General features: G+C 39.4%; 1 protein-coding gene across 8 annotated transcripts in view; it reads left to right on the forward strand.

The window, feature by feature from the left end:
- Window positions 1-12037, forward strand: part of LOC133650755 (inositol 1,4,5-trisphosphate receptor type 1) — a 212214-nt gene that overhangs the window by 102923 nt on the left and 97254 nt on the right. For all 8 annotated transcript variants that reach the window (XR_009826296.1, XM_062048369.1, XM_062048382.1 and 5 more), the window contains exons 21-29: window positions 1966-2107; window positions 2203-2356; window positions 2443-2633; window positions 4172-4304; window positions 4379-4433; window positions 4514-4679; window positions 4751-4924; window positions 5159-5233; window positions 5327-5464. Coding sequence is in view for 7 of the 8 variants with exons in the window: in XM_062048369.1 (XP_061904353.1) it covers window positions 1966-2107; window positions 2203-2356; window positions 2443-2633; window positions 4172-4304; window positions 4379-4433; window positions 4514-4679; window positions 4751-4924; window positions 5159-5233; window positions 5327-5464 (1228 nt within the window). In the remaining variant the exon portion in view is untranslated. The remainder of the gene's footprint in view (window positions 1-1965; window positions 2108-2202; window positions 2357-2442; window positions 2634-4171; window positions 4305-4378; window positions 4434-4513; window positions 4680-4750; window positions 4925-5158; window positions 5234-5326; window positions 5465-12037) is intronic.

The raw sequence follows: 12037 nt of genomic DNA on the forward strand, positions 1-12037 counted from the left end.
GGCTGTAACAATTACATTTATTAATTTGATAAGAAAAAACCTTAAATGTATATTATGTTGCTTTGATTAATCGTTTCATGAATGTAAACTAATAACATTTATAAAATCCAGAACGCATGAAATGCCTGGAACTTTAAATATGAGAACATAGTTTTTCCTCGGCCACAGCAATAGAGCGCACATGAGAGCAGTGGTGTGTGGGTACTGTGATCCATGTAGCAGCGAACAGCAGTGGGTTTTTTAAAATTATTGTTAATGCACACATGTTGAAAGTGCGATTTCAATGTTGATGATGTGCATTTATTAAAAACAAATAATTAAGGTTATGGCAAACATAAACATTTTTTGTTTATTTCAACTATATTCCCTAAAATACGCCTTGAGGATATAAGGTTTTTTGTCGGATGAATCAATTAATCACACAAACTGATCAATATAATACTTGATTACTAAACGATCCAATTATTTGTATTCCGACAAGTGACTTCTTCCCAGAAGTGAAAATCAGTGGTGGTCAACCAAGCTAAAATGGCTGTTGTACAGCAAGCAGTGTGCAAATTATCTAAGTACAAAAGAAGCTTAAATCTTCCTGCAAACAGCAGATACGAGCAAAAAATCTAACTGTGCAATAGAATAGATCCCTATACATTATCAAAGAAAGATTTGTTGAGTGATATCAAGGATTATACGTCGGTTGCGTTCTCAGACATATCGAACTATTGTGCTCCAGACGCCATTTTACACGACAAAACAGATGGAAACTTGGGAAAGTATGGAGGCCTAAAACTTATTTGTGTGTTGCTGGGTCAAGGAAATTGGTATCAAGACTCTCCCGGATAAATATGCATCGTTTTTGCTCGGGTAAGGTTGCATTTCATGATTTAACTTTGCGTTCATGATGTTTGTTGCTGTTGCACACGCCGTTTCAAGTAGCATGTTTTTCCGCGTCTTTATCAAAATATAACTATGGATGTCAACATTGTGTATGTGCTGAAAGCTTCATTTATGATTGTAGCCTTTGGTAAAAGCTCAACTCTTTTAGGTTTTGCTGACATTTGCTCTATTTTATTTAAACTCGCCGAGTAAGTGCTTTTTGAAACACTCGTAGCAAACATGTTTTTAAGAAATACATATAATATCAAGATAATATGTAAAAGGGAAATAATAAACATTAAAAATACATCAAACAAACCTTTAACAGAGTGATCACTGCAAACTCATGCATTCTTCGTCTCTGCTCCCTTGGACTGGAGTGTGAGCTGCATGCTTTGCTCGTCGTTTCGTAAAATCTTGCTCTCTTCCTCCCTTTTTAATTACCTCTCAAGGAACTCTGAAGAAACGTTTATCCTTTTTGATTTCAAACGACGAAAACAACACAAACATAGGGATTTTTTTCTTTGAAAATGGCTAATTGGCGCCTAGTACCCATTGAAAACAGAGTTAGCTTGACCACCACGCATATTCATTGGGCGGGCCGTGAGCCGGATGTGACGTCAGTAACATCCCAGCAATAGCTGCAGCTCAAGATATTACACTGACTTTCTTAGTCATCTATAACACAAAGCTACGTTTTGTTCAGATAGCTTAATATTTGTTGCATTGGATTGTAGCATATTTTATGCAGTTTGACCACAACTGGCCAAACTATTTTATATACATATATATAATGTATTTAATTATTAATTAACATTGCTATTATTAATATCATTATTATATTACTTATTAATTACTTATTAATTTTCATTTAATCGATATCGCTCGCAGTTTTTTTATGTTTTATTCTGAAATCATCAAAGATGTTTTCACAAATCTAAGGTTTTTTTTTGGTTGGATTTTGCTCCCTTGCTGTACCAAAAATAAATTGAACCATGCATAAGGTACCGTTATACCTTTTGCATATTGACACGCCTGATAGCTTTGTACAGTTTTATCAGTAATTCTGCTTTTTGTTTGGTCTCTCCATAGTTATGACAACGATGGAACATCTAAGGATGAAATTAAAGAGCGCTTCTCACAAACTATGGAGTTTGTAGAGAACTACCTCAGAGATGTGGTTTGTCAGAGCTTTCCATTTGCAGACAAAGAGAAGAATAAGCTCACATTTGAGGTGAGTTTGACCCATTTTGGATACAAAACATTTCAACAGTCATGATTCCCAATGTGATCAAATACAAAGTGAATTACTCCTATTTCTTATTTTAGGTGGTAAATCTGTCCAGGAATCTGATTTATTTTGGATTTTACAACTTCAGCGACTTACTGAGACTCACCAAGATCCTACTGGCTATTTTAGACTGTGTCCACGTGAGCACAATTTTCCCTTTCAACAAGCTGGACAAGGGAGATGAGAGCAAAGGTGCGGAAACTCTCAAGGGTCACCGGAAGCTCACATAGATTTGAAATTATTTTGTGGGTTTGTGCTTTGTTTTTGGTTTGTTCTAGACAATAACGTGATGAGGTCCATTCATGGCGTTGGGGAGCTGATGTCACAGGTGGTCCTTAGAGGTGGCGGCTTCCTGCCCACTACATCAAACATCATCTCCAATGGAAACGCAGTCAAGTCTCAAACTGAACCCGAGAAACAGGACATAATGGTCATGGACACCAAACTGAAGATAATTGAGATCCTACAGGTGCATAACAAACAATATATTTTATTAGTAGGCCCGATTGTAGCTGAGATAGGCTCCAGCGCCCCCCGCGACCCCGAAGGGAATAAGCGGTAGAAAATGGATGGATGGAGGTGCTTTTCTAGGTACCTATCGAAGTCTGTCGGTACTACCGGTTACCGATTCACGTAAAATCAAATGATACCTTTGTTCCACGTGACATCACATCCGGTTGCAAACTCAGCACCGGCTCAAACACTTAGCCAGACTGCCTCTAGGTAATGTTACAATTTTATATGCCAACAAAGCAGAAGGAAAGTGCTCAAAACTACAGTAATGCTCTATTTTTCTCAAGGCATTTAAACGATGCTATTTTACATTGGATTTGCCGAAGACATGCTAAAGATTAGCATTAGCGAGTTTTAAAATGCGATTTCAACACCTACAAATGTAGTAATAAAAACTACAACTAAGATGCATGTTACAATCAAACAGTTGGTGTGTAATAAGTGTAGAGTTTCACAAAAGAAAAGACTGGCACATTCAACTTAACAGAGAATGACTACTTCCTGGTTAAGACATGGTATTATAAACACTACTGCCATCAAATATCTTGGAATTTCAACTGCATATAAAGTATACTACATAATACAGTTCAGTACTTGCAAATGAGAAACAAAGTGTAAGAAATCAAGTTTAAGTGTTGCGCCGACACTGCGGGGCGATGATGTAATTTTATCGATGGGAAAATGCATTTTTAGACAATATGATTTGCCTGAGCGGCTAAGAGACCCACAGAGTAACAAGCGGTAGAAAATGTATTGGAAAGGACAGATTAAAAAAATAATAATGAAAAAAAATGTATATATATATGTTTTTGTTTTTAAACTTGGGACTTCCTGCGGGCCGGATTTTGGATGTGGGCCGTAGTTTGGGGACCATTGAAGTATAGCTTATCATAACAACAACAAAGAAAACTAATTTGTGGAATCCACAACGGCTTTTTTTAGTCATAATTTAGAACAGTTGTCGGATAATGTAATGCTAAAAAAAGCAGTGTTTGTAAAAGTGCATTGTTTTACGGTACTTACCAATTCAACAGGAATATAGCAACCATAGCATCCGTTTTAAAATCATTTTGTTTCTGGAGGTCTCTCCACGGTTCTCCAATATTTACTTCTCGCTTTGTCCAATCGCTTTTTAGTGGTGACTTTCTCTTGAATGTTTTTTTCTCTACCTGCCATTGTGCACAGGCAGAATTGAGGGCAAGTTGTCAGCCCTGACTGTAAATTGTTTGTCGCTTCTCTGAGACTGCTTTTGTGTACGTGCGCGCACTACTCTAGGGGTATTCATGCCATGAACGCCAGCCTTTCTGTTCGGGCCAATGAGCATATTTTATGAAATATAATAAGTAATTGTGAAAAATATATACATTTAAAAAAATCCATATTATGTTAAACCATTAATGGTTAAAGAAGGTTGCCGTTGTTTTTGTTGTATTTTTTTGGTTTAAAAAAGTAACATTAACAGCCCCTTTAATTATTACCTGCTCTTTTGTACAGTTCATCTTAAACGTGCGCCTGGACTACAGGATCTCCTGTCTGCTGTCTATCTTCAAAAGAGAGTTTGATGAAAGCAACTCCCAAAGTGATTTATCTGTAGCTGGGACAGTAGAAGGCCCAAACAATATGCCAGGTGAATTTAATGCCTTGCTTTATCACACAGAGGAGGGTTTGTGCCCGATGATTTGACTAATTCCGCAATTTCAGGAGCTTTGGATTTTGAGCACATAGAAGAACAAGCAGAGGGAATATTTGGTGGAAGGTAATTAATTACACTTTAAAACTCAGAGTCAAAATGCAAATAATTTTGTTTGGATTTCAGTGAGTATTGTTTGTTTCCAGTGAAGAGAACACTCCCTTAGACCTGGACGATCATGGAGGTCGGACGTTCCTCAGGGTCCTTCTCCACTTGACAATGCACGACTATCCCCCTCTGGTGTCCAGGGCCCTCCACCTTCTGTTCCGCCACTTCAGTCAACGGCAGGAAGTTCTGCAAGCTTTTAAACAGGTACCAGCACACATGATACAACCGCAAATCCAGCACGACATAGCAAATCCCTCCTATGTCCGTGTCACTAGGTCCAGTTGCTCGTCACCAGCCAAGACGTGGAGAATTACAAACAAATAAAGTTCGACCTAGACCAGCTGCGCTCCATTGTGGAGAAGTCTGAGCTATGGGTTTACAAGAGGCAGGGTCCGGATGAGGGCTTGGATGCAGGAGAAGGTCTTTCGACTGAGTCGGAGAGTAAAAAGGTAGTAAAACAAATAGGCGGAGGAACAATGAAAATGTTGCACGTTTTTTTTTGTTAGATTTTTTTTTAACACTGTGCTTCAAAGCAAACCAACCATTTAAAACAATACATTCTTTAGAGTCAGGCTATATACAGCAATTACAGAAAGTTGTCTGTTTGTATTGATACTGATACCTGGTTTAAATAACCCACTTGGGCCTTTTGATTTGTCCACGGTGCTCTGTGGCATCTGTAGGGGGAATCTGGAGGAGCCGAAAAGCCGAAGAAACCAGAGAGTACCAGCAGTTACAACTACAGGGTGGTGAAAGAGGTGACTGTCATCCATCTGAATATAGTTAATAACTACAGAGCTGTCCCTCCCCCCCACATTTATCACCTGTTTTTATGCTGCTTCCTGCATTAGATCCTCCTGCGTCTCTGCAGACTTTGCGTCCAGGAGGGTCAGTCAGGTAGGAAGAGCAAGAAGCAGCAGCAGAGGTTACTGCGGAACATGGGGGCTCACGCTGTCGTTCTAGAGCTCCTGCAGATCCCATATGAGAAGGTATCCTACTTAGTCTTTGTGGGAGTATACAGTGGGGTAAATAAGTATTTGTTCCCCTTGTAATTCAGGATTTTCTCAGAATCATCCTTAACCCACCAGATGAAATATTGGACCATTTAACTTGTATTTCTTCCCCATTTTTAAATTATAATGCCAATATTGGTTTATTTTTCACAAAGCTTCTTGATGGTCTTGTAGTCAATTCTTGTCTTGTGGAGGTCTACACTCCCTGCAATTTCCTGTGATCCTTTGACAGTTTGTTGGTATTGCCCATGGTGGTGGAAATGTTTGATAAGAGATTGTCTCTGACATGTGTCTTTTATCTACATAGCAAATTGAGATTAGGAGTACTTTCTTTAAAGGGTAATATGATAACAGAGGTGGGAATCTTTGGGTAACTTACGATTTGATTCCGATTCTTGGGGCGACGATTCGATTCAGTACGATTCACGTACAATATTATTTGGTATATAAATTATAATAAAACCTTTTCAAAACATTTTACAGGTAAGCTCCTCTTGGCTGCTGATGTACACATTATATGCACAGTGTTGGCCAAAGAAACATCTTTTAAAAACTGTTTTTATAAATTGTATTCACAAAAATCACCCAATGTTAATCAATCTGCAGTGATAAAAGAAAATAAACCAACTCCAACCAAATCCCAGCCCTACAATATTTAGGATAGAAATGTATAAAGGACTTGAGAAGATATACAAATACTATGATAAAAAAAACAAAAACAAAAAATAATAAACAGTATTGGCAAATAGTATCAATAATATTAGTAATGTCAATAATAGTTGTTTAATGCTTTTAATCCAAAAATTAATTCTTAAGAAAATCATAATAATTTGCGAAAAAAAAAGAATATTTTTTAAAATAGAGTTTTGAAAATTATGACTCAAAATCACAATTGAAATGTGGACTGATATTTTTGAGCACCCCTAATTATTACTTGTTTTGTTGTATTTTGGATCCACATAAGCCCTGAAAATTAAAACCATGGAGCCGTTGAGGAGATTTTTATAAAAGTATTTTGAGCCTTTTTTTTTCATTCATTCATTATTTATTTAACGTCGAACTATGGTTGTAGAGGAAGTGCGTCGTCAGGAGGAAACAACCAGATGTTCCAAAGCCGCAACACAAGCCAAACAGGGCCGCTGGACAAGGTGGGAGGGTGTTGAAAAGAAAAAACTCATGTGGAGCGAACTTTGGGGCATGGAATCCATCAGACTGAGTTTCATCGTTCGAGCAACATATGATACGCTACCATCTCCCATAAACCTACAACAATGGTTTGGAAAGGACCCATCCTGTCCCCTGTGTACAACCCCAGCAACACTCAAGCACATAATGGTTGGCTGTAGAACCAGCCTCACTCAAGGCAGATATACGTGGAGACATAACCAGTTCCTCAGATGTCTAGCTGACAAACTTGAGTGCAGGAGGATATCCATCAATGCCCAACCCATCAACAACCAGGAAGTGTGCCGACACCTACCTTCGGGAGGGGGAAAAGCTGAAGACAAGACCTTCAAATCCTGATCTAAGCCCATTGAATGCAGCCAGGGACTGGCAGATGCGAGTCGACTTAGATCAGAGGCTCATTTTCCCCCCGGCGATCGCAACGACCACCCTGCGTCCAGACCTCATCCTATGGTCTGAAACCTGCCATACAGTCTATATTATTGAACTGACAGTTCCGTGGGAGGATGCCATCGAAAAGCGTATGAACGCAAGAAGCTGCGGTACTCCAACCTTGCAGCTGAGGCAGAGGACAGAGGCTGGAGGGTAAGGGTGCGCCCAGTGGAGGTGGGCTGTAGGGGCTTTGTAGCAAGCACAACAGCAAAGCTCCTTAGGGAGGTTGGAGTCAAGGGGCAGGCTCACAGACAGGCCATTAAAGAGTTGGCCAACACAGCAGAGAGGACGAGCCATTGGTTGTGGTTGAGGAGGAGTGACACCAGCTGGGCTGCTAAGGCTAACACCTAATGGGATGCACACACCCAGGGATTTGATCACCCTGGGGTGGGCCCTTCCTCGGCAGAGGGTGTCTTGTGGTAAGCCGGGCCGAAACACCCCGTGACGCTGGGGCACACAACTGAAGATGTGTCCCAATGGTGGAAAAGGCTCCCAGCAGTGTCACTTAGCCTCATTTAGGTATGCGGTCAGGTGCAAGCCTGGCTCAGGGAGGAGGACGCCCCTGCCATGCAGAGTCCCCAGGGATTGTACCAACTAGTCCTTTCAACAACAAAAAAAAAAAATTATTTATTTCAGGCAATTACATAAAAATTTACAAATTTGACAACACATAATAATATACATTTATATAGTGCAAAAGGTAATATAGTATGTAATGCATGATTGTCCAGTTTTGCCTGAAAGGGAGTGGGAAGAAGATAATTGATTTAATCCCACCCCCAGTTCTCCATTCAGTGATTATTCACATGAGTTTCACTGTTACTTTGTTCAAGGATTATAATACAGATGTTGTATCATAGTGGCATTACCACAGGTAACAATACTTATTACACTGTAACAATAATTTGTATCAACAATGTAGGAATAATGAATATACCAACATTGGTAATAGACAAAATGCCAACAATGGTAATAGACAACATAGCAATAATGGCAATAGACAACATAGCAATAATGGTAAGGAAACATTGAGCACATGTTAACACTTTGAGACAGAGTACAACAGCAGGTCAAATTAAAGACCCTCGTCTCTATATTTGAACCAGACCCCATGTTTGTACAATAGTTTAAATCGATTAATAGTTTGGCATTGCTTGTGTTGTAAGTCCAGTTTGTTCCATAGTTTTACTCCGCATACAGACACACAAAAACGTTAACGAGTGGTTTGAGCTCTCTCGGCAATGAGAAATATCCAAAGCCTCTCAAGTTATGAGCCTGCACTCGTCTTATAAAAAAAACTTTGTAGATTAGGCGGCAATAATTTGTTAAATGCTTTATATAAGATTATTAATGTATTATATTTAACAAGGTCATCAAATTTGAGCAACTTATATTGCATAAACAGATTATGAGTATGTTCTAAATAACCAACGTTGTGAATGATCCGCACTGCTCTTTTCTGTAATATGATCAGAGGATGAATTGTGTTATGGTAAGTATTTGGCATACTGTTTTACAGTATGCCAACTTGTTACGTCAACAGATATCTCCAAACATCTGGAAATATTTTCCGGCTGTGATTGCCAAATAAACAAAACTATGTAAACGGTGAGACTCATAAGCTAAAATTATATTTTATTGGTTGTATTGACCAGCACAGGTCACTACACCAACCTCCAGTCTCATTTAATAAAGAAGTAATAGGTGTCTACTTAACTTTTATATTTCGTGACAATGTACAAACATGGACTCAGGCCTAAAGACAATACACAGAAGGATTTACCCAAAACTACATTCAATTGCAGAAACAGTTCCTATTATTTATGGCAACGGTGGAGACAATCAAATGGTAAGTCCAATATAAGAAGATTTTCAAATCTAATGACACATGTACAGTATCTTTAGCTTAACAGGACAACATATAGATGAGATAAACAGGCTGCTTATATGCCATATGCTAATCTTGCATAAATGTACATAGTCGTTTAAAATGGGGCGACAGACATTATAGTAAGACATAGCCTGTATACTTAATAGCTTTATGGACTGAAAAACGTAAAAAGAAAAAGCTAATAAACTTAACTTTTAAAATGTTTTCATGTCCCTGGTTCTGAAGTGTTTTTAATCTTCTTAACTCCCCTTTAGCTGTGGGTCAGACTGGCTCGTGCATGTACAGTGGATACTAAAATTCTCCGCTGTTGCCTTTTCTAATGAAAAGTAGCATATGGTTGTAACTTATATTTGCTCCTGTGAAAGTGTACTGCTATAACTACAAACATGGTCAGTGGGCGGAGAAACAATCGCAGCCAGCTGGAGGGGGGAAAACATGGAGGAGGTCATTTGCATGTAAAAAAGACGGCCCGCACAACGGCTCATTTTCAGGCAACAGTCGGAAAACGGCGTGAATATGGATCTGTAAAGCAAAAAATGTCACATTTTGACCAACGTTTATGTAAATCACAAAGAAGTGGGTTAAATGTAGAATAAATCATAGTAGGACTCCGTTAAAGGGGAACTGCACTTTTTTTTTGCCCATAATTCACAATCCTAATGAGAGAAAAGTATACATACCGGGTATGTCTTTTTTTTCTTCTTTTTCTTGCGTATGAGGCAGTTATGCAATTTGATTCAGGCGTGGCAGCCAGTTTACTGTGTCAGGGTGCGGGTTAAGCAGGTCAAGGAGTATGTCCTCACGTGGGCGTAGGGTGGGGCACTCGTGGGGTATGTGGTGTGCAGTCTTCTCAGTGTGGCCACATATGCAGGCTGCTGATTGGCGCAGCGCACAGCGGTACATGTCAGAGTTGAAATGGCCAACTCCAGTTGGTAGCCAATTTAGAGTTACCCATTCTTTGTGAGGCAGGTTTGCACCTGGTGTCAACAATGTGTTAGGGCATACTGTGAATTGAGTGGGTCTTGGGGTCTCCTGCCAGCCAGTTCTCCATCCGTCAAAGATGGATATTGGAACTACGAAGAGTTGCTGCTTGGCAGGAGAAAGGGTGGCGAGGAGGCAGGTGTTGGTGGTCAAGTTGAGAGTTCTGAACAAGTTTGTGTAGGGCAGGGGTGGGCAATTAATTTTTACCGGGGGCCGCATGAGCAACCCGAGCACTGCTGGAGGGCCACATCGACAATATTTCAATTAAATTTTGCTCAATATTATTTTTGATATATACCGTAAGATAAATAATAATAATAATAATAATAATTAATAATAATAGTAATGCTTCAACATAGTGTGTGTAACAGCATTCCATGACTAATATAAATAAATTAACATTAATAATAAATGACAGTAAAATAAGCACACGTATGACTGAGGAGTCATAGTGTAACTTTGTGTGGTGTTTGAGTTGTCCGACTTTTTGTGTGGCCATAAACGCAGCAGTGGTTTAGTGCTATGCGTGTTGGTGACAGATGACAAGTTGGTTTTGGCCTGGTTTGTACGGCAGAAAATGACTAGTTTTTCGAGATAGAATTGTCTTACTCATGTTTTTGGTGTGGTTATGTCCGAATATAAACAGTTTTGCTCAATAAAGTGATCGATATAATTCCTGTCCTCGAAGCATCTCGATCGATGTTCAATTGAACGTTGTTGACGAACACCGTTAGGGCCGCTTGTTGTCACTGTCACTCAAAGTTGCATTGCAAAATTACATAGAATAAATATGTTTATTTTGTTTAGAATTCAGATGGGATTTGATTTGGTGCGCGCCATATATTTGCTGCGCGCAGCAGACGCTTGAGCAGTGCGCAATTGCGCAGGCACGCACCTTCGAGGGAACGTTGCTTTGCAGTCCATGTCTTGTTGGAAACACGCCATTCTTCATCAACTTTTCTCTTTTTAGCGTCTCGGGTGTAAACCGTGCATCACTTGTCGCTGCGTGTGCACCTTCACTCGCAGGTTACACACGGACACACGCCCATAAATAATACTTTTCAAAATAAAAGCAGCATAGTTGTATTGCGCGCACGACATAGATGTATTTTCAACTTTATTTTGTAATTAATGATTGCAGCTGTTCACATTCACTCACAATCACGCACACGCATACGTCCATACGGAATAAATACAAATAACGATTTTCAAAACAAAAGCAGCACCGTTGTATTGCACACTCGACATAGATACTTTTTAAAATGTATTTTGTAATTTATAATTGGCCTCACGCGGGCCGGACAGGGACGCACAAAGGGCCGGATGCGGCCCGCGGGCTGCAGAATGCCCAGGTCTTGTGTAGGGGATGGTTCACGTCCAGCAAGGCCTTTTTCACCAGGAGTAGTCTTTTCTGCAGGTTCAATGCCAGCTAACCTTGGCAGGATTTTTTTTAATTTTTTTTTAATGCATTCTAACTTGTCAGTTTACGATGGAGGCAATGGGAGCCATGACATTGCGTTTGTTCTGACCATAAAACCCAATAAATAACCATCCAAAACGCGCCAACAATATGCCATTTACATTTCCAGACCTGAATATTAACCTAGTATTAGCAATATTGTTATTATGAGTGCTAACGTTAAGGACCTACATTTAGCGGCACAATGATCAGAGAAAGGCAACTTCCTTTTGCTGCTGTATTGACATCCTCAGCTGGTGAGCTGCTTTCTCGTCTTGGAGCTCTCGAAAGTTTATGCTATATTATAAATAATGTCTTTCACCTAGAAAGTAAAATTGGTTATTAGTAGCTTGTTGACAATGAGTAAGAACTTCAAATTTTATAAGGTAATGATCGAACATTACTTTAATGTACGGTAGTACCATAACTTTGGAAGTGGTGACACTCCGTACAAGGACTAGGTCTATCGTATTACCGTTGCGATGCATGGGTTCATTTATTGTTTGTATAAGACCATAGCTATCAATTATAGTCTGTAGCGCACAGAGGGTCTGACGGGCTATTCATATGCATATTGAAATCCCCCATTATAATTAAATTA

This window comes from Entelurus aequoreus, linkage group LG01 (assembly GCF_033978785.1).
Source record: "Entelurus aequoreus isolate RoL-2023_Sb linkage group LG01, RoL_Eaeq_v1.1, whole genome shotgun sequence".
Classification (NCBI taxonomy): domain Eukaryota; kingdom Metazoa; phylum Chordata; class Actinopteri; order Syngnathiformes; family Syngnathidae; genus Entelurus; species Entelurus aequoreus.